We start from the raw sequence: 26,850 nt of genomic DNA, 5'->3' as shown, positions 1-26,850 counted from the left end.
TTCAACACAAGCTAACAAACGCCAGGGATGAAAGAAATCCTGGGATGAAAGATCTCCATGACACCTGCTTTGAATAAAAAGACATTGCTACAAAAATATCAGAGACCTGCTGGTCTAGAGCCTTTGCTACATGTCATTCCCCAGACATCAATTTGCAATGGAGGCACACAAAAGCAGTATTACACAGATTACATGCTACTCCCCTGAACTGCAAACAAATCTACCCAGCACTACCCTCTCACCGTCCAACCACAACTGAACTAAAGCCACCTCCTCTCGCTGTTCCTAAGATGACTTTGTGAAGGATAAGCCTCACAGCTGGCTCAACACTCATCTGCAGGACTGACAGCTCCTCCTGCAAACTTCACCCCGGCTCAGCTTTACCAAATCCTCCCAATTTTCCCTTATAGGGAACGGATGGTACCAGCACTTTGGCACTGACAGCAGGACAGCTTATCCTTGGTTGGTGTGCCCTTCAGGCAAAACCCAGGCCCATCGCCTGGACGCTTAAATCTGTAACATCAGCGCTTTCTACACAACAACACAACACATGGTAATTATTCAATGTTTCATTGTAACAGTCCTAAAATCAAACGGGGGAGGTCCCACCAAGCCTCTCACAGAACAGACACATTACAGATTAGGTGGGTCCCTAAACCAGAACAGCCCAGACCCCTTGCAGAGGTGACATCACGACCAACTCAAAGGAAGGAGGAAAGAGCAAGGTACCAACAAAGCATGGCTCGCTCAGTTTTATGCTACATGCCTCATTTACTCACTGCTGGCAGCTTCCACAAAATCAGGCTCTCAAGCACCTGACTGCATACATAGGTAATGATTATAAAGCCAACTCAAGCGGGGCTAAAAGTACACAGAGATCTAGCATAAACCCAAAAAAGTGCAATTGTCTCCCAGGTGAAAACACAGGACTTGGAACAGAGCGGGTGGATTAGAGAAAAATCATTTTGCTCCCAGTCCTCAAAATACTGTTTTTAAATTCCCTGACAGACCCAACATTGCCCTTACTGGGAAGTACTTGTCATTTAACTCTGTTTAACATTCAGACTACACACCTCTCCCATGGCCAAACACAAACACAACCAGCATCTGCACAGCCCTCAAGTGAGGAGCAGGGCAAGGTCTGGAGTATCCACAGCTCTCCTCCCTGGATTCCACACAAGGAAAAGGTTATTTCCCAACATTGCTTTTTGTTTGTGACAGGGCATAAACTTCGAGGGGATGGTCTGCTGTTGTGCTTGAGGAAATCAGCATGGTTGGTTTGTTATTATGATGGAAATCCCTCATTATCCAAGAAGTGCTGCTGTACTCTGTATGGATGGTTGTGTCCCTATAGCCAGAATGCCAGCCTGAGTGAAACCCCACTGCTTGGGAACACTTTCTCCCCAAGCCTCACCTGGGCCCTTCGTGCTCCTGCAAGCACATTTAAGCCTTTTCATCCGCTTCTTTCCAAAACAGGAAAAAGATGTGCACGTGATCGATCACAAAAACATCCATGAGGCACCATCTCAGACAAGGAGGGAGGGCACCACCAAAGCAGTACCCCACGCAGACACACTCCCTGTCCCTGTCCCAGCTACGCAAATTAAAACCCACTGGCCACAATCTTCTCCCCTTTTTTCTAAACCCAAACCAGACTCCCCATGGCTCAGACTCAACGTTTAACAGAGCCTCACCTCCAAAAGGCAACAGCAAGCACGAAAAGGGAAAAACAAACCCACAAAAATACCCCCCTTTGCACCCCCCAAAGGTGCAGAAGGGGAAAAGGGGACGAAGCACATGGGGAAGCCAGCCAGTCGCTCCCCTTTTCTGCCTCCCTTTTATTTCTGCTGAGTGTAGTAACACTTGAACTGGCTCTCTTTATTTGCAGCCGGATACACGCTTTCAAAGATACTGTACTACTGTGTAGGCCAAGCAGGGACTCTCTTTCTTCCCTCCGTTAGGGCTTTTGGGAGAAAAATAATTATTCACCAGAACTGCCATCGTGAACAGAGAAAGCTAAATCAATGTAGCTTTGTATGGGCCATTGCCACTGCAAAGCAAATACTCCATCAAGCCATGGATCAGTGAGAATTTTATCACTAGGAATCCTTACGCACATCTTTGTGTGTTTTTAATATCCCTCTTATTACTCGGTGTGCCCCCTCCCTCCCTCCCTCCCCCTGCTCCTGCACCCTCCTCCCCATGGATCTGTCTTGTGCCACTGGCAGCTACAGGGCTTGGCTGGGAGGTTCACATGCTCAGTGGGACCACCTCAAACACACAGCCAGGTTTATCCTCTTCAAAAATATAAATAAAGCGTTGGTGCAGAGCAGATGTATTCACTGAACAGGTTGATTTATTTAAGAGACTTGACATACATCAAAACCTACTATGGGCTTACATAATTGTTATCCATTTAGCAGGTCTGGTTCTTTTGTCAAGTATTTGTTTTTAAGAAAGTGATTCACTAAAGGCTGCTGCCTTACGGTGCACATTACCTTAAATGGGGTCTTGCGCATGGTGTTAGCTGAAGTGACTTTAAATTGCATCCTACCTGCTCGAGCAGCGCTGTTATTTTCTGTTTCTGTATTCTCCCCTTCCCTAAACTAAGGAAAACCGAGCAGCACGGCGTGTGTAGAGGCACACACATACAGGATCCACTTCCCAGCCGACTCTTTGCTGTGGGCACCGCGGTTACCGCATTACCACGCTGCTCCAGCGCTAACAGCAGGTACCTCCAGCACCGGGGAGGCACATCCGAATACCAGGATGTTGCTGGCTGAACGGAGGGGTTTCGGGCGAAGGGACGAGCAAACCGCCGAGCGGAAGCGGGGGGGGGGGAACCTCAGGGAAGGCTTCGGAGCCACGGAGCCGTTTTGTTTTCACGCAGAAGGCTCATTGAGGCCCCGGCTCGCACAGGCGCATCGCTCCCCTCCGGCCTCACGCATCCACCCAGCCGCCGACCCCCCAGAACACGCACCCATCCTGCGTTGTGCCGCCGCTTCCATCGCCGGTCCCGCTACAGCTTGTTTGGGTTAATACATCACCAACCGCACCGCAGCAGCTCGTTTGGGAGACGAGGGTTTCATTATCCATCCCCCCCCTCCCCTTCCCCGTGCCAGCATCTCCACGCACACACAGGTCACACCGCGCTCGGCGAGCACCGCACGGGCGGCTCAGCGCTGACAGAGGCACCGGAATGAAGACCGCACGGACCCAGCTCTCCGCCGCTCGCCAGACAGATGGTTAATTATATTCACAGCCGCATTTTGCGCTGGGATAGAGTTTCAGACAATGAGCCGGGTCCCCGCGACCAGCCGGCTCCCCAGTCCGACAGCGCAATGACAGCTACTTCAGCGCTGCGGCTTATTTCGTATTTTGTGGGTTAAATCCCATCCCATCCCCCCCCATTCTCCGTTATTTTTTGTTCACTGCGCGCACACCCCCCCCCCCTCCCGCCTCACACCGGGGGGGTGCCGCGCATCCCCGGGGCGCTGTGGGGCGGCGCCCCCCACCCAGCGCGGCCCCTGCCCCGGGGCGGGGTGGGGGGGACACACGCACACCACACACACGCCCGGACGCAGCCACAACTTGCGCGGCGCGGCCGCTTCACCCCCCCCCTCCCTTCCCCGTGCCCGCCTCACACCACACACACAGACACCACAGAACCGGCCGCCGCCACAGCGCAACTTCCCCGCAGGCCTCCGCGCCCCGCACCGCCGCGCAGGCCGGCGCTGCCATCAGCATCCCCCCCCCCGCCTCCTCCTCCTCCTCCTCAGCCTCCTCCTCCCCACAGTGTGTGTGTGGGGGGGGGGAAGCGCCGCCGCGGCGGGACTCACCTCAGCGCCGGGCCCGTGCGGGAGGCGGCGGCGGCGCGGGGCCGGGGGTCCCCCCCGCCCGCCAGGCGGTGTCGGCTGCGGCGCCTCAGCGCTGCTCCATGCGCCCGGGGCCCCGGCGCGCGCAGGTGGACGCGCCCGCCCCCCCCCCCCCCCCCCCCCCCGCGCGCGCCGGCCCCCGCCCCCCCCCCCCACCCCCCCCCCCCCGCCGCCGCCGCCGCCGCCGCCTCAGGGCCCTCGGCGGAGCCAGCGCTACCGGTACACAGCGGCCGAGCGGCGGATCACGGCCGGGACCCCCGCGGCGCGCCCGGCACCGCGCTCCCTACGGGGAGGGGGCGGCTCCCGCCTCGCCCCGCCGCCGCCGCCTCCTCCTCCTCCTCCTCCCCGTCCGCCCGTGCCCATTCAGGAGGTGCCGGGCAGCGCCGCCGCTGCCATTGTTTCCCTCAGCAGCGGGACCCCCACCCCCCCCCCCCCCAGGCCCCCGCCGCTCGGCGGGAGCGCGCACCGCGTCGCCACCGGGCATAAAGGGCGCGTGTCCGCGGTCCCGGACCCGGCGGCGCGGGGCGGGGCGGCCTCACCTGCCGCTGGGCCCGGGGCAGGTGCCGCTGCGCCGGGAGGGGAAGGAGGAGGGGCAGCGGGAGCGGGCCGGAGCGGCGGCGCGGGTAGGGCAGGGGCAAGGGGAGATGGGCGCCGGGAGGAGGGCGAGGCGAGAGAAGGGAAGGGAAGGCCCGGCCGGGCTGCACCGGGCCGTGGTTTACAATGGAGCCGGCCGAGCTCCCCCCTGCGTGCGGCCGCGGGGCTGAACGTGGTCCCCGAGCACGTCTGTCAATCCGGATTAATCCCCTAAAGCGCAGTGGATGCCAGAAGTGAACATTGGGAAAGGGACGGGAAGCGGGGTGAGGGGTGGCAACAGCTCTCCTGGTTTATTTTCGTTATCGCGTTATTAATGCGTAACAGCTTCTAAAACTCTGCTTTGCCTTCAGATGTTCATTCAAAGCAAGAGGCTGCCTCCCCTCCAGCTTGCTCAGGACTTGCCAGATGCCAGGGGAAGGCAGGGACGTGGCAGACGCTGCTTTTGCAGAACAGGAGGGCAACAGAAACAGGCACCGAACCCGAGCTCATCAAACACAGCCCTGCTGCAGGACCCCACAACAGCTTTTGGTATCGCAGCCCAGTCTCTGCTCCGTGACACCCCCAGCGCTGCCAGCCTCAGATTTACTGAGTTACTGCACTAAGGACTGCATGTTATTATAACATCTTGTTTACCAAATAGAAAGCAAACCAGACACGAGTATTTTAACTGCAATTGGAAAGAAGCAAGATGAGGATTATTGGTTTAATTAAATTCACTGTGATGTTCCTGTTCTTAAGTTAGTACTTAAGCTTATGCAAAGTTCTGCTGCCTTTCATCCTGAACAGTAAAAAGTTGATTTAGGTAATACCATGACTAAAATTATCAGGCACTGTAGTCCTTGTTCTCACAGCATCGGAGAGCCCTGTGTGCACATGTAGTAATAAAACAGGAATAGCATATAGCAACATATGCAATGCTCTCTGGATTCAGAACGCTTCATACACCAGCTTTCAGCACTGCAAAATAAGCAACTGATCTCATTTGTTCTGCGTTAGCAGCCAGGATATGCCATAGATGACATGCAAATAAACAATTCATTCCCACTGCAGCAGGGCACGCACCCTCCTGTAGAGACAGAGGCGAGCAGCAAGCAATTGGACTAAGGCCACAGAGTCACAGTCACAGCGGTGACACCTCCCAGCCCTGTCCTGAGTTACAGTTTTCCTCACCAGCATCACCACGTTGCTGCAGAAGTCACACACTTCAGTCCCTTTGCATATGTGTAGTCACAGTGCTGCATTTTATTTCATTCACCCATCGTTTTCTTGACAGAAAGATTGAAGTAACATAAATGGGAATTAATCAGGGTCAGGTGAGATGGTGACAGTCGCCCAGCAATGCTTGATAAAATAAACATGGAATCATGGAATGGTTTGGGTTGTAACTACTGGAAGCACCAGGACACAGACTCCTCCGAGTGCCTTCGGAAGGGAGGCAGTGGCTGTGCTGTGTGCAGGGAGCCTGGCAGATACAGCCAGCTGCAGAACACAACCACACAGATCAGATGCAATGTAAGTGTGAGGAGCACCATCATGGAGATGAAAAGCCACATTCCATTAAATAAGCACTGCACCTGGATCCAGTTTAGAAGACAACCCAAGTATTTAAATGCTGTCTTTCAAAGAGAATACAAAGTTCAAAGATTATCTTTGTAGCTGTGGTAGAATATAATCCACACGCTACCCATTTAAGGCACTTCAGTTACAGAACTACCACAATATTAATCAATCAGCAGCATAAAATCCTGCACAGCATCTTGGGCAATCTGAAAAATTAACAGTCTGTGCACTGTGATCTTTTTATGTACTGCTACAAACAGATGCAAGAAGTGCACTGACATGATGGAAGTGCAGCTCCACACCTCACCTGGGTAGTGATTTTCCAGGCTGTCAAATGAAGAGACTCACAGGTGTGAGAGCAAGGTGAGATCAACAAGCCCCAGAACGAGGAGCAGCCACGATGCCTCGCTCTGCCCTGCCGCACACCCTCTGCTCCCCTGACCTCCCTAAGGCAGTGGCATCAGTCACTACAACCTGTGAGACAGACCACATCAGACATTTACATCTGTCCCATCCTCCCGGCTGCCTCCACACAAAATCTGTGTGCCCAGACACATGTGGAAGGAGGAGTCAGAGTCTAAAGTAGCAGAACCTGAGTTATGGCAATAGGCCAATGCCATGGTGCTCTGCAGTTCTCCAAGCACCTATTTCCTGATTGTTCCTTCTTACTCTGATGCCTAATTTTCCTGAAGGTTAAATCCTTAATTTGGCACTACTCACTCATGCCCCATCCCTGGGGCCCCAGTGTCCAAGGCCAGGTTGGATGGGACTTGGAGCAGCCTGCTCTAGTGGAAGGTGTCCCTGCCTGTGACAGGGGGCTGGAACTGGATGAGCTTTAAGGTCCCTTACAACCCAAACATTCTGTGGTTTCTGCCGGATGCAGCCCCTCTGCTAAACAGTACTGGAGAGAAAGGCAGAGGTTCACAGAAGATTCTGGTTTGCCTGTGGCCCAAGTACAACATGAATATGATTTTCAAAGATCTCAAATCCTATGCTCCTGAGCAAGCCTGTAAAACCCAGTTCAAGCAGGAAGCTGCACAGATGTTATGAACTTTAAAAAAGCCGGAGCAAAAGGCAGCAGAGTACCAGGAGACTTCACCCTCCTGTCCCACCCCACCACAAAAAGCAGGAGAGAATTTCTCCCTGCACTTCATCAGACTTTCAGGACCAGCTTTTGAACATGAACAGTGTAACACAGACTGCTGGCAGAACAGGAGGCACCCCATGCAGGGGGAGCTTTGATTTAGGTGGGTGAGGGACTCGCCCTCCCTCCTCCTTCCTTCCTCCCCAGGTCCAGATGTGCAATTCAGAACTGGCTGTATGCTGCAGGAAATAATGCTGAGCCTGCAAACAGCATTTTATTCTTATTGAGGCTGAATTCCTGAAGAAGAAACAGAGCTGGAATCATCAAACTGTCATATACTGAATTTCTCCTTCCCTGCCTGTCACACCTGGCAAGCCTTAGAGCTTTGTCAGAAAAACATCAAACCCCTTCCCAAGACAGTTCTTCATTATGAACCCCACTGATTGCAGAAAGGCTCCCACAACACTCCTGTCTCTTTGTGTCCCCCTTTCAGCATGCTGAGAGGAGCTGGAAAAACAGTGCTGCTGTCTAGTCTGTACCTTCTCTTTGCCCTGATGTGTGATGTAAAAACTCAAAGCTGTCAGTGACCTCTCTGGGCAAGACAAATTTCCAACGTGCCTGACCAAGCTATAGAAGGCAGGAGGTAAGGAGGGTCCCACAGCAGATTCGCAGGCTGCTCCATTCCTTGATATGCCTCTTGTTCCACTGGTCAATCCCCTCCACCTCAAAAAAGCCCCAACTCTCCCCTGTAACTCCTTCACAAGGCTAAAAACCTCATTCAAGTCAGAAAGCTCCAGTAGGTTAGTAGCCTCTGAGGCTTCCATGACCCAATACAACATTCAAGTTGTGCTACTGATAGGCTCTGATCCCCCCATAAGTCCCCATCTATTTCTTAATTTCCCTTCACCTTCCTCCCAACATTTCAACTTTAAATTGTAAATCTTTGTTTAAATTGTGCATTAAATGTCTTACCACATTTCCACAGCCAAACACCTCATTATTGGTGGCTTCTGAACAGGAGGAAATAAAAGCTTATATTTGTCCCTTGGCCAAGACAAATGCTTTGCGGACAGAAGGCTCTGTGTTCTCTCATTTCCTTGGCAGGACTAACAACCTTGGCCACTTCAGGGGAGCCTACTGCATTAGCAGGGGGGAAGGGAAAAAAAGAACAAGCAAAAACCAATGAAAACCAACCAGCAACAACAACAAAAGGCTCCAGAATGGTCTGGTGTGGTTGCAGTGAGACAGAGCACAGGTTAGAACAAAACCTGGAGACAGCAAAAGGATCAGGGTATGTTAGAATGGAGAGCTGAGGTGAAGGGAAGAGGGGCTGGTCTGCTGAACAACAGCTTCTGAGACAGCACAGCCAACTGCAGCAGCAGAGCTGTTTGGCTCCTGATAGCCTTCAAGCTGAAACTCCTGGTGCTGTATCACCATCAGGGTCCCAGAGCCCCTTTCGCACCCCTGCATCCTGTGTCCCATCAAGTCAGAAGGATGAGTATGAAACAGAGCAGATAGATCATAGACTACCAAGGTGAAAGGGACCTCAAGGATCATCTGGTACAACCTTCCTTGGCAAAGCATGACCTAGACTAGATGGCCCAGCACCCTCTCCAGCTGGGTTTTAAATGTCCCACCACCATAGATGGTGTTCACTCCCTTGGTTGAAGGTTCCTGCATTTCTGTACAGAGCTCTGGAGTTGTGCAGTGAGCCCCACGCAGCCTGTGCACCCCATCTACTGCTCAAGCATCAATCCTTGGTCCAGCACATCTCTGGAAAAACTCAGACCTGCCCTGGATTCGTTATAGATCCACTCACAGCAGTAAATCTAGTGACCAGATGAGGGTGGACACCTCTGCTATGTGCACTGGACTAACGAACTGCAGAAGATGCTTCTGGATACTCCACAGTCCAAACCTAGTTACTGCTTTGGCCAAGCTGGTGGGCATCAAAAACTCTTGGATGAAGATAGAGGACTCTGCTAACAGGTGAAAACACAGATTTTGTTTAGCATTCCCAGCTCTCATATTATGTTGTTCTCTGTTTGGGGTGGGCTGCAGGAGAATGGAAGAAAGTTAAGTCCTGTTTATTGCTGATGGAGTTGTTACGAGTTGTGTTCTAGTACGTGATTTAATTTCTTTAGGAAACATTAAGCTCCTTATGCCTGGAAGCACCTTCTGCTTTATGCTCTTGCTTCAAGTATAGAGGATGCTCCAGTAGTGAGCAGAGGTGATGAAAATGGTTGGAGTTAGTGCAGACAGGGCAGCAGCATGATATGGCCACATAGGTTTTGCCATCCCAAGTGCCGCTTGGTCAGTCTTCACAAATAAATTCAATCTTAGAGAAATACCTAAAGGTAAATTCATCTTTGCCAGCCAAAGGGCTCTCTAAAAGGAATGCTCACGAAAACGTTCGCTTCCAATGAACCTAAACATCCTTTAGCTATTTTCCTGAAGCACTGACAGCTTGGTGAGCTCTTAGTTGGCTTGCAGTTCACCTCTGCACCAGCCCACAGAATCACCAAAGTTGAGCTCTCACCTCTTTTAGCCCCATCTAATTATGCAACTTAACTACAGCGAGAACAAGAGTTTTGCTGAATATGCAAGAGTCTCGGCAGCATATTTTGATGCAGGGAGACAGAAGGAAAAGGCTATTTTGGTTAAAGTTCAAGCATTTCTATGAGGCTTGGCTGATGTGGAAGAGACAGAGCCCTCTGTGGTGTATCTGAAGTCAAATCCATTCTCCTTGTGTGTCTTGGCTCTGCCCACATCTACCTGAACAGAAAGCTATAAATCTTGGTCATTTTCCTACCCATTTTTCTTCAGGACTGTAGTTCATTAACTACAAGAAACACAGTTTCATTAATGTGCATCAACCACTGACTTTCCCATTACCACTGCTGTCTCCAATCAAAGAATCATTTATGGAAAACAAGGGCAGAGGGAACAACACGCTTTGGCAGCTTTAAGATTATCTGCCTAAAGCTTTGCACCCTCTGTCTTATATTTTTATGTTAAAGTATCACAAGCTATTACCATATTTTTCATTATTATTTGTGGCACTAAATGCTGCAGCACACAGTGCCAGATGGCTAATATTCAGAGGAAAAATAATGCAAGGCCAAGCTTAGAAAGGCTCAATGAGAACGTAACAGCACGTCTTCAGCCTACTTTCCTATGCAGTTAAAATATTAGCAGACTTAAAAACTGGGTTTCCAATTTAGAAGACTAACATACTATAGAATTATATACATGCATATATACATATGTTTACATATGTACATATAAAAAAGTTAATCTCTTTATATTTATTTGCATGTTTCAAGGGTCTTCACTCTTTAGAAGGTTATTTTGACCAGTAGAGAAAACCAAATCATTTCAAAATGCATTAAGACCTTCAGCAGACCCCTTTTTCCAGAAGCCCTTATTGGTACAAAATATATATTCTTTTAAATATATAAACAGCTTGAGTCCTAAACTTAACCAGATGGAAACGTGCCTACAAAGAGTTGGAGCTAATTCAGAAGAGACTGACAGCCAACAGATGAGCCAATTTAGACCATCCTATGCCAAAAATGGTCAATCATGTTATCTTATGTGTGACTCTAATCTGGCAGATGCCAACTCCATCCAAACAACTTCAAGCATCTTTTTGGAAGACAGGATTATTTTACACACACTTTAAAAAAAAATCATAATAATGCTTGATTTTGCTGGAAACATTCCATTGAGTTTCAGCATTTTTCACTAGAGAGTTTTATTAATTTATTTTAAGGATAAATCTTTGGGGTTTTTTAATAGCCTGACAGAATAGCCTTTGTTGGATGGGGAAGCAGCTGATTAAAACCATACTAAACTGCAGTTCAGTGACAGTCCCCCATTTACTTAAATATTAATAAAAGGAAAGCTTTACACCTGTGCAACCCAATTTAGTTTCTTTCTGTAGGCAAAATGGTCCCTTTCAGAAACGCAAAGAAACACGAGGGTAAGCGCAGGGGAAATGTACGTCCTGCACCTCTCACCATCACCCCCCAAATTAAGACTAAATTAAAATCAAAAAACATTTTCCTACAGTGAGTGATTACAATAAGTTGTTTTCTTACATAATTTGTAATTCATCGTCTTTCAGTGAATTTTATAGTGGGTTTTTTTACCTTCCAGAAGACACGTTGACATATGTGTCGTTCATCTGCCTCAGATGGTGGCAGATGACCTCTTCCTCTGCCTCACTATATCCTCTACATCCCCCTTCTAGGAAATACAGCACTTCTATGCCTACATTTTTTTCCTTCTTGCCCCTAATTTGAATGAGAATAGCCAAAAAAAAGAAAAGAAAACAACCCCACACTAAGTTATTAGTCCACTCTGGCAGTACAGGACCATTCAATTCATTCTCTAGTGCATCGCATAACCTGTATTTAAGCCCTGTCTCTCCTGTCAGTTTGGTCTCTGTTTAAACTCAGCCTGAATTTTAGCTTTACACTAAAGCCCTAGGAGGTCTCAGGTGATGAGATTTCTCTATCTGTTCAATTGAAAGCTGCAGAAACCAGTGTAATCACTTTGCAGATCATCATCGTTCACAGGACACCTGGAAAGACCACTTTTAAAGAGATAAGCATCTTCCAATCTACTGTTTCCAGCCAGAATCAGGTAAGGCTTTTCTTCCAAAGAGGAGCACAGCAGTCCTGCCAGATTGCCAAGACACACCCAAACTGCAGGCTATCACATGCAAAGATGTGATTTCTTTTTCCAGTAATTGCATTGCCTGCGTGAAGTTACTGAAGCTCAGGAGGCACAGGGGAGTCAGGCCATTATCTGTGGGACATACTGCAAGGTCTCAATTCCCAACCTTTTTATAGTGCCTTTTGCGATGATTGCCCCAAGATTTTGAGATCTATAGACATTAATCTAGACTGAAGTCTAGACATTGGGAAGGTTTTAGAGATCCTTCTTATAGGAGAAACATGTATTCTCAGTTCGGTGAACATTTTCTTACAGTGTGTCTGCTTCTCTTCCGAAGGACAGTGTCAAGATGTGTATGAGCGATGAGCCTGACTGCAGATGTTGACTTTGCACTGGAGGCAGCTCTGGCACAACAGGTCAGTCACATTGAAGAGAGTCACAGATGCACTTCCCATGCATAGAACATGCATGGTTTTGGCAGATGAAAACGCCGGGGTTGAGGTAACCACACCATGCTCACACCAAACCTTTCTCTAACTCATACTTTGTATGTTATTGTTAAATCATAGAATCATCTAGTTCCAACCCCTCTACTGTGGGCAGGGACACCTCACTCTAGACCATGTTGCCCAAGGCTCTGTTCAATTTGTCTTTGAACACTGCCAGGGATGGAGCATTACTTGTTTTGGTAACCTGTTCCAGTGCCTCACCATTCTCACAAGGAGAATGTCAGTTTACTGTTTGTTATATTGTGCTTGTACCTTGGCAGCACATTGGGCTCCACTCTAGTGGACTTCTAAGACATTTCAGCTAATCCTTAGAGTAGTATTTTTAACACTTTCCAAACCCAACCACCACATCAAACCGTATCATATGCTGCAGGCTCATTCACAAAGATCACTTCCCAGTCTGCATAGGGGAGCACCTTCAAGGTGGCACACAGGTAGGATCAGAGATGCTCTGTTGCAACCTTACCCAAGATTGGCAAGAAGGTATGGGACCCTTGGAAAGAACCACAAAAGGCTCAGTAATAAGCACTTTAGGACAGGTGTGTATTAAACCAAGTAGATGTTGCCTATGAAATATATCACAGAGAAAACTTCGTTCCACTGCAGCAAACCACATACTTCAGCCTCAGGGCGTAACAAACTAATCTAGGAAACAATCTTTTCTTGTAGAGAGACACAGCTCTTCTACTTGATGGGTCACACATACACATCTTGCACATTCAAGGCCTTTTACACATCAGTGACACACGTGTGCCTCTGAGCTGACAACTCCTCTAACACTGTCCATTTCATTTTACATTGTCACCGAGTTGCTTTGAACCATAAAGCATGTGCTCGCTTCCCATGCAGACAGTGCTGGGCACATCACAGCACTCCACAGCAAGGACTCCATGAGGTTCCTCTCATCTCCTCTTCTGTTCCCTGCAAAGTTCACAGGCTAACTATTTTCACTTCATTATCTCCTGCAGTCAGAGAGAAATAATCTGTTGAGTAACTTCTTTCTCACCTGGCTCAAGTGTTAGGAATGTTGCATGGTCATTTATATAGAAATTCACCTGGGTCCGTGAGGAAGACTTTTGGCTCCCACTCTGGAATACAACCACTCCATTTCCATGAAATATCACTTGCATCTCACTCCAGTCAACAGGAATAAAAGCACCCGTCTTTAACAGATGTCATGAACGGTTTCCAGATTGCCACAGCTTTCCAACGTTTTCTAGTTGATTGTTAGTACAAGATTCCTGTAAGTCATCAGCCAGCGATGCAGCCTCTTGCTCTGCTCATCGTGTTCCGACTGATGACGTGAGCTGTCAGACTGCAAACTCAAAGTTGTCAAATAGCTATAATTTGCAGACTTGGTAAAAGAGTTTCAAATTCCTTTGAGCAAAGGACTTCAGAAATGCGTTCAGTGGAATTTAGGGCCTGTGAAAGTCGGTGCAGTTTTCTAGATGGAGCAGGGTCTCCATAGGACAGCACAATGTCAGTAAAGCAGCTTTGGTCTAAGTCAGAGCCCGCCATTAGACATGAGTTTATATTCCCACTGAATGAATTACCACAGAACCTTTAAAGTCCAAGTCTAAAACCACAGTCATTGTAGGATTTGCTTTTCTAGACACCTATTAGAATCACTTGGACATTTATTTGCTAGAACTTCACTACTTTCCAGTAGATTAACTAACAGCTAGAAAGCTGTTGGCCTTAAAATAAAGCAAAACCCACAACAGAAAGCATTTTTTGTCAGCTTCTGGGGCTGATCATACATTGCAAAGTAGTTTTCTGTATTCCCCTTCTGTTTTCACAAGTGTTACTTGCATTTGACTGTCAGCTACTCCTATGCTGACTAAATCAGATAATCTCAGTATCACAGTCCACCCTTGGTTGTTTTCTGTTCTTCCTTCTATTAACTGTGGTCTCTGTGCTTATATTTAGTATATACATATGTACCCAGGGCTTGGTGGTGTAACACGATGGCCTTATCTGTGTAAATCAGGAGCTGAGAATTACTCTCTTGTGAATTACATACACATCTCCTACAAGCTTATACCAAATGTTCTAAGCACCCCACTCTGGTGCGTGTTGTACTCAAGGTGTGAGTTACAGGCTAGCGTGTGGGTAAAGTACTTTTCAGACTGTGGCTTAGAGCTGCTGCATGATGGAAGCATCCAGCTAAGCCTGACAGAATTACAGCACCAGATGTACAAACCTGTGACACAAAAAGCATAAAGGAAGTCTTAGAACCACTTTGTGGTACAGAGTATTTTGTGACTTGAGAATCCAACACCCAATGGAAATTCCAGACACCAGTTTTGGTGAAATTTGGAAATTCCAGTAGTTCAGGCACCAGCAACTGCTTTTAAAACCCATCCTGATGGCCCACGTGCTGCTAGCATGTACAGGAAACCTCTTGTCTGGGGACAGGTAAATCTTGCCCACGCTGAGATTCAGGAGGTAACATTTCAACGTGGAGTTCTACACTTGGTGAAGGAAGGTTTCTGTGGTCAGCTAGAGATCTCCAACATCAAAAATTCTAGGGGATTGATAAGAAAGCATAAGGCTAATGGGACTGAATTCAATCACCTCCCCATGTTACAGCTACACAGCACCCAAACACCCGTTTCAACAGGCAGGGATGCAATTTGCAGCAGCACTAAGCAGAGCTAAAGGGTTCTGGTAAACACTAATTTTCAGTGGACATGACATTTAGAATCATTCTCTCCACACTGAGAGAGCTGTGTGCATGTACCACTCTCTGCAACACTACCTCCGACTGTTTTGGAAGCACTGCTACACAGAGATGCTCCTGAAAATTAGATGCCTGTAGAACTCAATACAGAAGCCAGAGTGGACAAAAGCCAGCACTGAGCAGGCTGCTGTTGTCAGCTCCCTCCTATTTCAGGCTACTTCCCTGTCCAAACTGGAAAAGCAGATGCTGTGGCAAAGCTCCCTAGGCAGTGTTTCACAAAGCAAACCTCTCCCCGCAAAACAGATGTGGCAGGAGAGGTCCAAAGGTGGCACAAGGACCTTCACTGTGCAGCATCCTACCCCACCGAGGTGACCTGGTGAGGTCCTTCAGAAGGCAGCGCTTCTCTGCAGCATGCGAGGGACAGAAGGCATTATTTCAAGTTTACAGACAGGATTTAGGGAGAGTTACAGCCCAGATACGGGGAGAGGGGAGGAAGGACAGGGAACAGAGCAAAGTAAGGTGATGTTTAAGGAGAAGCAATCAGCTTGCATGCAAAGCTGCAAGAAAAACTGCTAGCAGCCACTGTTGCACAAAGCCAGGATTAGCATTCAAAGCTTGCAGTTAAGGGACTGAATTTAGAAAACCTTCCTTCCCCTCTAACCCACATTCACCTCTCATGGATTTCTCTTCCTCTGACATTTATATTTAAATGCTGTAAAAATACTGTTTAAAAAAGTCACTGCATTGAACGTAGGAAACCATTTGCTCAGGCAAATGACATTTCAGGAGCATCCTTTATAGTCACTCCATGGTCTAGACACATCACACAACACTGCACATCACTCGATTCCCTCCACACCCTCAAAGATAAACTTCAGGTGTTCCATGATGCAATTTTTCAGGTTACTAATCTTGTCAAGTCCCCAGTCTCCACTTCAATTCCCAGATATATTCTTAGTCTGTATTATTACACCTCATAGCAGCCTTCCGGTACCCGAAGGGGGCCTACAAGGATGCTGGGGAGGGACTCTTCATTAGGGACTGTAGTGTAGTAGGGTAACAGGTTAAAACTTAGACAGGGGAAGTTTAGATTGGATATAAGGAAGAAGTTCTACTGTTAGGGTGGTGAGGCACTGGAATGGGTTGCCCAGGGAAGTTGTGAATGCTCCACCCCTGGCAGTGCTCAAGGCCAGGTTGGACAGAGCCTTGGGTGACACGATTAGTGTGAGGTGTCCCTGCCCATGGCAGGGGGGTTGGAACTGTGTAATCTTGAGGTCCTTTCCAACCCTAACCTATGATTCTATGATTCTGTATTGTACACACACTTTATGCACACACAGAAGTCTGAATTCAACCGTTAAAAAGTCTGCTAAAAATCCTTCTCTTGTTAATGCTGAGGGTGTTTATACTATTCCATTCCCTTGCTAATGCTGCAGTAAACCTCATCGTAACACAGCAGTGTGCACTTGCAGCCCAGAAACCAACCGTATCCAACAACCAGATTCAACACGCAGTATCCCAGGTTGGAGGCTCTTTCCTTTAGCACCTGTAGGACAGCACACAGCAATAAAATACAGAGATGGATTTTTTTACAAGGACTTGTAGAGACAGGACAAGGCGGAATGGCTTTAACCTGCCAGAGGGGAGACTGAGATGAGCCCTTAGGCAGAAGCATGCAGTGAGGGCGCTGAGGCCGTGGCACAGGGTGCCCAGAGAAGCTGTGGCTGCCCCATCCCTGGCAGTGTTCAAGGCCAGGCTGGACATACACACGGAGCACTCCTGCACAGCACCATTACAAGATTTAAAGACGATTAAATGAAGCTTTAGGAACAACTGCAGGAAGTTCATCCCACTGCACCTGAACATACCCAGCCTGCTCCAGGATCTCCCATCCCTTCGTCCCAGACATACTATGCACTCCACAAGTGGAGCTTGGTTGTTGTGGGGCAGTGACAACAGGACCGGTGGCTATCGCTGCTCTGGCTTATACAGTAGAACTAAGTGTAAATAAAAACAATTCCCTGCTTTCTCATTTGATAATGAGAATCCACAGTTACAGCTGCACAAAACCAAAATCCAGGCAGTAATTACACACAATGTCATGTCAAGGGCTCAAGGAAATACTTAAACCAGATCTACTTCTATTGTTCATAAGTTAAAGAGCTTACATTTGTAAAAATACAGTGTTTTAAAGTAAGAAAGAGTCAAGCTTTTAACAAGGATTTGCATTCTCATCAGCAAGATGAGTCTCACAAGTGCTCTTCATGTGATTTTGCAGCTCCAAACACAGAAAATTAAGGGGATACAGAAGCTGAGTGGCAACAGAACTCAGGTGCAGTACATGAACTCACCTTTCTGATGGATCACCTGGAATTCAGACGCCTCATGCTAACCTACATCCCCATCAGCTGTTCTCTGCTTCACTCCTGTCACCAAGCACTGCAAACAAATGCTTTTACTGAGAAAGCCAATTCAGAGCTTCCCTTTTGGAGGGGAAAAGCCATGATTCCATAGCTGTTATTAAAATCACTGCTATTCATATTCCACACCACTGTTTCCTCTGGAAACTGCTGCAAAGCTGGAAGAGCCATTTTGACAGGACACCCATTTCTATTCACAAAGATAAATCCTTTATTTCGTAATAATTCTCTATACAGAGCTGAACAACGGGAGTCAGGGTAAGAAGTCTTCCAGCAGAATACTTACATGCTGGGATCTTAACCTGGCCTTTTTGGTTGTTCTTGAACATCATCTCACTGTACAACGTAATTTTTACATTTCCATTCTGAAAAGAAAACCTGAACATAACTTAAAACCTCAGTGGTAAGAGATGTAGGTAACGCCTAATCCATGTAACAGAACTGCTCAGGAAACGCAGGGATCATCTCCAAGTAGCATATTATTAACATCCATTTGTAAGGAGCGAAATGACCTCCCCAACAAGCAGTGATTCAGTTTTCTAACTTGGAGGTTAGAATTTCTTGTCTTGTGTCTTCAAATCTTGTGCCTAATGAGTTTTTACATGGGAATTCAATTCTCTAAGCTCATAGTTAATACATGAATAGACACTGCAAGAAGCAGCCCCTTTTTAACACGCATTTTTCACAAACATGTCTCTTTTAACAATAGAGAATGGGAAGGGGGGGAAGGAATAAATGGCTTTTTCTACTCTAAAATTGCAGACAGATTCTTATAATGGTAATAACAACTTGGATTTTGAAAACCAACCAGCTAAAAGTCCGGATTATGGAAAGCTGCTGTTTGGAAAAGTGATGCTTCAGCTTAGAGAAGAGCAGAATCACCCAGATCCACAGAGGCCATGAAAGAGCTCCCAAATCTGTGTTCTGTAAGAAACTGCACAGCTTCATAAAGAGATGCCACATCTACTGTCTTAAGAGTCAGAGCACTACAGCAGGAGGCTCTCCAAAGCCGTTACCCTCCCATTCAGTGTTTTAAACATCTGCTTCTAATGCTGATGCTCGAGTCATAGTATATGAAAACAAAAACTAAAACCAAAGAGAGCACAAGCTTTACCTTCTAGCAGACAAGAAGTCACCAAGTATTGCTCTGAGGTGCCACTCACAAGCCAAACGTTAACACTCACCATGTTGTCTAAAACCTGCAAAGTCCATCCCCAGTGATGAAATGCACCAGCTCTCAGCTGAGAACTTCCCTTCACAATCAAATTTAGCATTAAAACGGCTTTGGGATGCAGACACCAAGAACACCAGCTTCTGTGCTCTCTGCTGGCAATTACTAGGATGTCCAAGCCCTACAACATGGAAACCTGATCATTGAGGGAAAACCCCAGCACTTCTCCATCTTTCAGACCACTGACATTCCTCATACTGGTGTCAAAGGAAAGTAAGAATTGCTAGGATTGCAATATTACAATTTACAGCCTTTGCACATTATCTGCTGCACCCAACAGTGGACAAATACTCTATTCCACAAACTGGCTCGTGGGGGTGGGCAGCGACAACACATGGTTTGGTTTTTTATTATCCACAACATAGGAAAGGGAGAGACTTCCTAAACAAAGACTTTTTAACAAACCTTTGCTAACCATTTCTAGCAGTTCAGATAACTGCAGCTTTACAGGCAACCTTAGCGCTGTCAGGAACTAAAAAAGGAGACAATTAGTGGAAAGAAAAGGAAGATTGTAAGCTCGAATCCTGAACTGCCGCTGCATGAACAAGGATTCGCTTTGCTTCTGCACTCCAAGGACGAACGAAAATAAGCCCTTGCATTCCATATACTTTTAAGATCATTTGTAACCGGAGACTCACTTTTTTCACCCATCATTTTACCAAAGTGAGTAACTAGCAGAAAATGTAGCAAAGGTTTCAGTCCCACTAAGGTACTGTTCCCATCTTTAGTTGCAGTGTGAGGGTGTAACACAAGGAAAATAAACACTATTTGCGACTATGTTTCCAGAAGCATCAGATTCAGTGCTTTGCTGGCGCCCCCACTGAGAAATCCTGCAGCTGATCTACAAGCCTAACTGTCTATCAGTGTAATCATACTGGTGTAATTCCCCAGGGAAAAAAGTTATTTTTCAACATAGGGAAATAGCTTTATTTTTAAATTCAACATGAAGAATTACACCAGAATAACCAGTGACAAATGGGGAATTTCCCTGAAGAGCTAAGGCCTAAAAATACAGCCTGTCTTGGTGGGTTGAAGTTGCTCTTGGCTGGATCTCAGGTGCCCCTCAAACCTCTCCATCAGTGCCCTCCTCAGCTGGACATGGGAGAGAAAATATAACAAAAGGCTCCTGGGTTGAGATCAGGACAGGGAGATCACTCACCCGTTACTGTCATGGCAAACTGGACTCTGTTTTGGGAAATCAGTTTAATTTATTGCCAATTAGAGTAGGATAATAAGAAATAAACACATCTTAAAACACCTTTTCCCCACCCCTCCCTGCCTCCAGGGCTCCACCTCACTCCCAGTTTCTCTACCTCCTCCTTGAGTGACACAGGGGGACAGGGAATAGTTTAGGTCAGTTCATCCATCACATGTCGTCTCTGCTGCTCCTTCCTCCTCACACTCTTCCCTGGCTCCAGCATGGGGTCTTTCCCATGGGATACAGTTCAGGAACTTCTCCAATGCGAGTCCTTCTCACAAGCTGCAGTTCTTCGCGAGCTGCTCCAGTGTGGGTCCCCTCCACGGGGTGCATCCTTCAGAATCAAATGTCTCCAGTGCGAATCCCCCATGGGGTCACAAGTCCTGCAGCAAACCTGCTCCAGCACAGACTTCCCATGGGGTCACAGCCTCCTTCAGGCATCCTCCTGCTCCAGCTTGGGGTCCTCCATGGGCTGCAGGGGGATATCTGCTCCACTGTGCACCTCCATGGGCTGCAGGGACACAGCCTGCCTCACCACGGGCTGCACCACAGGCTGCAGGGGAATCACTGCTCTGGCGCCTGGAGCACCTCCTGCACTGACCTCGAGGTCTGCAGGGCTCTTTCACAGTCTCACTCCTCTCTTCTGCCTGCTGCTGCTGTTGCACAAGTGTTCCCCCCCCGCCTTCCTAAATATGTTACCCCAGAGGTGCTACCACTGTTCCCGATGGGCTCAGCCATGGCCAGCGAGTCCACCTTGGAGCCATCTGGCACTGGCTCCCTCAGAAAAGGGGAAGCTTTTGGCAGCTTCTCATAGAAGCCACCCCTATAGGCCCCTGGCTACCAAAACCTTGCCACACAAACCCAATACACCTGCAGTGTCCTGCAAATCACAAAGACTGAGGTTTCTTGCCACTGAAGAGGTTTTGACTATTGACATGAGGAGATTATTATAGCAATGCTTTTACCATTATCCAGGTCATTTTCTCATACATTAATGACATGATAGAAATTTATGGAAGTCTTTATTGAATCTTAATTGCGCCCCAGGACCACGACTGAAATAGAAAAGGGACTGAATTCTGCTTTGACTACTACAGCAGATGCTGAGGGTACAGAATCTTTGATTTCAGACTCTTTAACTTAAGGGCAGCTTCCAATTCTTCATATTCACATACAACATGGTGGTGGCTTTCTGTGAAGTCACACAATATTCTGTCAATCGCAGATTCTTGACAGCTCTGTTAGTTCTCTTTTAGAGTAATCCCAATGCATGGTCTGATAGCCCAGTATGAAAGGTGTTTTTGAAGGGTGAGATGGCCAATTCCAGTATTTATTGCTACTAGAAGCCTCTGATATTTTGTGGGGCTTTTCTTATTCTTTACAAGGAAGAACATTTTAAACCAAAATACCACTGAAGAATTTATATTGCATTTTCCTCTCTAGCAAATGAGTTCAAATTAGCTCAATTAAAATTGTGACATTTATCAACCATTAATGATGAGAAATAATGTAAATTGAGGACAAATCTGTTTACAGTTTAATAATCCACCTCAAGCACCTGCCAGGAGAGTTTACCAATGCCTAAAACCTGCCATAAATTACACTCTTAGTTGAGAAGTCTGAAGTTTTTGAAGCAGCTCACCTCCTGCATATGCCACTGAATATCAGAGATTCCTAAAGATGAAAAAATAGAACTCTTTTGGTTGAAATTATGTCCCTCTGAGAAACTGTAAAAACCCAAAAACTGTAAAACCCAGGGAGTTTTTGAATGATGACTTAAAAACAAGAGCTTCACTGTCATCTTGTGCATCCTTAACCTCTTAGACAAGATTAAGCCGAGATCATACTTAGCATGAACAGTTTCCACAGCCTTTCACACTATTGGTGATCTCTTCCTCTAGTTTCTTCCTTTCCTCCTCTTTGGACATACGATTATTCCTCTCTTCCCAGTTCGGATGGTTATGACTATTGAGTACTTTGCTGCTCTGTGTGTGCCACATTTCATGGTAGAGATTGTTAGGACTTGCAAGGAGGTCTGTGTGTCTACCACGTTCCACAACTTTACCCTGTAAAAGAAGAGGAGTAAGTCAGCAATCAATATTAACAGATCCTTAGGAATGTAAATGCTTGTCACCCAAACCAAACGTATTTGTCTTTGCTCGATAACAAATACACACAAAGAAGCTAAAAGAGCACACAGGGAGGGATTTGTACTAGATAAGAAAAACACATTTAAAATCAAATCCTAAAAACCATTAGTGTAAATTGTGGTTTTAGATGGGTGCTCAGTAACTGGTGTCACTGCCATTATGAAAATTGAGTGAGCAGCTCGGTTCATCTGTGCTGTTCTCAAGAGCAAAGATGATGTATTGCCTATCACTGTGGAGATGGGAAGGAAGAGTTGGGGAGGAGAACTCAAATCCTACAGACAGCAAAACACCACCACTCTTCAAAAAAACAGACTCATCTTTTTACTGCGAGATACACATTTTACATTCAGCAACCTCAAATGAAAACAATGCACTCCTTCTCCAGCTATTATTCCTTTTGGGAAAAGACAGCATTATACAGACAGCTACATGGATTTTATATTAGAACTAAATTCGGATCTACAATTAAATCTACCTCCTTGTGACAGCTGCTGATGAACACGCTGGGGAAAAAAACTGGGTCTTGTCACTTCTATTCCTAGTCGTGCTGGTGGAATCTGAGCAAGCACACACTTGACCAGCCTAACTGCAAAATGTATTTTAAACTTTCAGTGGTTAATTTCCAGAGTTCACTGTAGTAGAGTCTAGGCTTTGAATTATGGCCTCTTTTTTCGTCAATGAGTCTTGAACAATCATACAAAAGACCATTAATACAATGTTTACTCACTCAAGAATTATCCTGATTTTACCTAGGCAAAAGGTGCTGAAATGATGATGCCCTATTCCCATTGCTAAGGAAAACCAGCCACAATCATCTTGTCTCATCTCCACTGCTGAGCCTCATTTATCTGGTTGTTAACGCAGCACTCATCAATCAAGCTGGGATGACAAGAGGCAACCTTCTGCTGAGAAGATGCCACCTGAAGCAGTCGGGCACCGCAAGCGATGCACCACGCTGCCTGACTCGTTCACAATCTTCATTATACTGACACCAGTCATGAAAGTGAGCACCCTAACTGGTTTACAGTTTGAGGTTGTGCTTTTATTTTTAATGTAACAGCTACACTCTAACACAAAACACACTCGCAGTAAGCTGTGAAAACTTGCCTCGAAAACAAAAAGCCGCAGATTGCCTCGTAACATGTTAAAAAACACTTGCAAGATGCTTTAACGTGCAGTTCCATAAAGGATACACCTTAGGAAACGTGATCCAAACGAAAGAAAACTCCACAGAGCACTACAAGTGAATTATTCTTTGAGAGTCATAGGAAGCTGAGATTTGTATGGCAAAGATAGTCATGAATGCCACCATTTCATAAGGCTTTGTTCCAATTCCCCATGAAATCATTTAATGTAGTGTAGGAATAATTTATTTTCTTTTAGAGATGCATATTTTAGTCACTAAATACACCTATGATCACAAGCATATAAATAGCACCTGAAAAAAGTGAATGCAGAGATATATTTAACATCCATTACCAGCAGATTAGAGCGCTGTATTTTCAGCATTATCAGTTAAAAGAGTAACTATGAAGTTAGAATAAAGACATGTGTTTATTTTAAATCTATAGCCAGATATGGGTAAGAGAACAAAACGGATTTAGGACAAGCTGACTATGAGATAACAGCTGCACAGTGATATTAGTAAATCAAATGTTGAAACTTTTTGTTTTCCTTACAAGAGGAGCATACAGAGAGGGAATAACCACACTTTTCTACAGGTACAATAGAGAATGATGATCAGATTTATAACATCATTAGACTGAACAACAGTTTTATCTGCATGGAAACAGAACATGCAGTCCTCTCTCCTTCCACTGAAAGAAAAAAAAATGGATGTATGTGAAAAATAGACACTCAATGAGTCCTGAGAATAAAGTGTAAATTGGGGGAACACATCAGGAAACCTAATCTGAGAGAAGCATGTAATAAATGAGATTTAAAATATATGCAACATTAAGCCAGTCCCAGAACATCAAGTGGAATTTGTAATCATCCATCCAAAGAACATGTAATTAAACGAACTATGCAAATGAAGTGAAAATAAAACATACAAGAATCACACATCCAACGGATAAACTTTGATTGTAAATACACAAAAAGCAAAGCTTGGGCTTTTAGAATTCTTCGATTTGGTTCATTCCCAAAGAACGAACTTTGTGGCTTGGTGGGAGTATAATGTTTCTAAATGGACACACAGACTCCCTAAACCAAACACTGCCGTTATGTGAAGACAACAGATCCCAGGGTGATCACCTCACCTGATCCAGCACAATGATTTCATCTGCATCAACTACTGTTGACAACCTGTGAGCGATGAAAACTGATGTTCGGTGCTTCACCATGTCCCTCATGGCACTGAGAATATTCTGCAAGATTCAAAGAGAGACAAACTCTGACACACTCCTGGGTGGGAAACAAAACCTTGTCTGGAAATACACAAGTTGCTGTAAGTAAGGTTTGAGAAACATCTCCAGTGCTGCTGCAGCTTCACAGTAAGAAACAGCTACAAGTACCTACAAGAGAGTCCCAAGCACGAACTATCTGTGGCTCTGAGTATTTGCAGAAAACCACACATATCCCAAGGGACAAAGGAAGAGAAGTGTTACGTGACTGCAGGAAAAACTTCCCTATGCAGCTATGCTCAAAAGCAACACAAACAGCAGTAAAAGCACGTGACAATTACAAATAATAATACTTTCAAATCGATGAAAGTTAAAGAAAAAAAACCCCTCTCAATATCATGTCAATATGGAGCATGTAGTTAAAGCAATCCTGAGAATTACCTATCCGCAGCCTCCACCTTCCTCAACTGCATTCAGGTGCAAGCAGCACTAGTTGGGAATTTGTGCCCTCACTACAATAACTGTCCATTCTTCCTGAAAAACACTTGCCTTTGTCTGAAAACATTCCTGTTACCAGACATACTTCTGTGGGAAGGACTCGTTTCATTTGCTGTCTTTAAAGCTCAGTTCTGCTGTGAAAGTTTCAGCTTTGCTTGTGATTCTTGCAATACATACAGCAAAACAAAAGAAGGAAGAATCCCAGCAGCTTTCTGTAGGACTGTGTTATGAACATTTCTGGCCCAATGAGGAAGCTCTACTATGTCTGAGCGCTGCACTATACAGATGTATGGTGTGTACCCTGATTGTTTTCTATCTGGAAAAGGAAGGTAATTTAGTGATTACAGGTCAATAAATTTGCTCAATAATCTGCATAAGTGAACACAAACATAGCTCTAGCTCTAGTTTTTGATGACATTAGTTTGTGAAATTGCTGCTGGTGCTGAGAGCTTTTGTGCTTAAGCAGAGATGTATTTATGAAGCCTGATGCAGTTACTGCGGTCGTGTCACGACATCTGTGTCACAACACTCTGCTGTTTCACAGCCCTTCCTGTGAAAGGAATACAAATTAATAACAGCACTGCAGATCCCACCTACCTGATTTACAGCTCGGAAAGATGCTGCACAACAAACAAGAGGCTTTCTGCTCTGCATTATGTCATGATTATTTGTAAGACATTTTTAATGACTGCTAGATGTCACCTAAACATCCAGCAGTGGACTGGAGAGCTTCACACTTCACGGCCACCTGAAGTACTCGCAGCAGCTTCAAGAGATAATTGTTTAAGAGTGACTGGGACCTCCAGAAAGTACAGCAGAAAATATACCCAGGGTTGATATTCTTCATTATGTCTAAAGATAGACAGACTCAGTGTCTCTGCTCCAGCCTTTAGGAAACCGGCTTAGACACAGAATCTCTTAATAATAATACCAGGAAAACACATGATAGCAATGTGGCAAAAAGAGATTTCTTTCTGGGAGGAAAGGAACAAGGAAAAAGAATCAGAATCAACCATCATTATACCACTTAAGTTTTGTATTTTTATATCCCCATTTACCTCTTCTGTAATTGAATCTAAAGATGATGTGGCTTCATCATAGAGAAGAATAAATGGCTCCTTTAACATTGCTCGAGCAATTGCAACTCTTTGCTTTTCTCCTCCTGAATGGGGGGAAAAGGGAGAAAAAGATAAAGTTACAACCATGATATTCTCAATTCATCAGCAGACAGGACTGGTTTTAGGGGTGGCTCTTTTTTTTTTTTAAATATACATCATAGTTGCTACTGACAAAGGTCTCTACATGTTACATGAATTATCAGACAAGTTCCTGCTCTCTGGTAAATCCAAAGTGACTCAAGATTGCTTATCCTTTTAGAGATCCTTTCAGGTCCCTCCTTGAAATTCATCTAACTTTTCACTCCATAATGGCCCAGATTCAAAGCATCCCCAACAGCTTTAATCAGCAAACTTAATCAAAGAACACAATTAAAATGGTGCTGAAACCTGCCTTCATTATGCCTGTTGGTTTCTGATGTGACCAAGTTTCAGACTAGTTTCCTCCCTTCACAATTCTCACAGCCAACATCTACTCAAGAATAACTTAGGACAACTTTTACAGTCAGGAAAATGTGCATTTGAGAACTAAAACCTGCTAACCATTTGGTATGCAATGCAAACATTTCACATTGGTGCTCTTGTCCTCCGTTGTTTTATTCAAGACTTCAAAACATTCCATTTAATACCATTACATTCTTGTTAATGTTCCATTCCTATCAGGAGAGAACATGCTTTAATAAACCATTTAAAAGGCTGATGATAATGCTGCAGTTCAAATTTTAAACTGTCTTTGGCAGAACACAGTAGCAATTAGAATTGTACAATTTACTCAGTCTATTTTAATATATTCTCCCTTTCTCGCCTTTAAAGCATGTTCAAAACTCAGTTTGACAATACCCATGTTTGAAAGACATATTACAGTAACTAAATCCAAGGTCTTTCCTTGTATTTGTAGCATATTG

General features: G+C 45.7%; 2 protein-coding genes across 6 annotated transcripts in view; both read right to left on the bottom strand.

The window, feature by feature from the left end:
- The window catches only part of NEXMIF (neurite extension and migration factor), a 165,021-nt gene extending 161,041 nt beyond the window's left edge, over positions 1 to 3,980 (bottom strand). For 2 of the 3 annotated variants that reach the window (XM_062640129.1, XM_062640132.1), the window contains exon 1: positions 3,840 to 3,980. The gene's annotated coding sequence lies outside the window, so the exon portion shown is untranslated. The remainder of the gene's footprint in view (positions 1 to 3,839) is intronic. The other variant, XM_062640131.1, reaches the window with a different exon arrangement.
- Positions 3,981 to 17,595: 13,615 nt separating this feature from the next.
- ABCB7 (ATP binding cassette subfamily B member 7) overlaps positions 17,596 to 26,850 on the bottom strand; it is a 42,328-nt gene continuing 33,073 nt past the window's right edge. For all 3 annotated transcript variants that reach the window (XM_062640021.1, XM_062640023.1, XM_062640022.1), the window contains 3 exons: positions 25,889 to 25,992; positions 24,249 to 24,356; positions 17,596 to 21,903 (listed from right to left, as the gene is read on the bottom strand). In XM_062640021.1, the coding sequence (XP_062496005.1) occupies positions 21,685 to 21,903; positions 24,249 to 24,356; positions 25,889 to 25,992 (431 nt within the window). In that variant the 3' untranslated portion in view covers positions 17,596 to 21,684. The remainder of the gene's footprint in view (positions 21,904 to 24,248; positions 24,357 to 25,888; positions 25,993 to 26,850) is intronic.

Source organism: Pezoporus occidentalis, unplaced genomic scaffold (assembly GCF_034315485.1).
Source record: "Pezoporus occidentalis ecotype Australia unplaced genomic scaffold, CSIRO_AGI_Poc_V1 ctg63, whole genome shotgun sequence".
In the NCBI taxonomy this organism is placed as follows: domain Eukaryota; kingdom Metazoa; phylum Chordata; class Aves; order Psittaciformes; family Psittacidae; genus Pezoporus; species Pezoporus occidentalis.
This window is presented reverse-complemented; position numbering and strand designations above follow the sequence as displayed.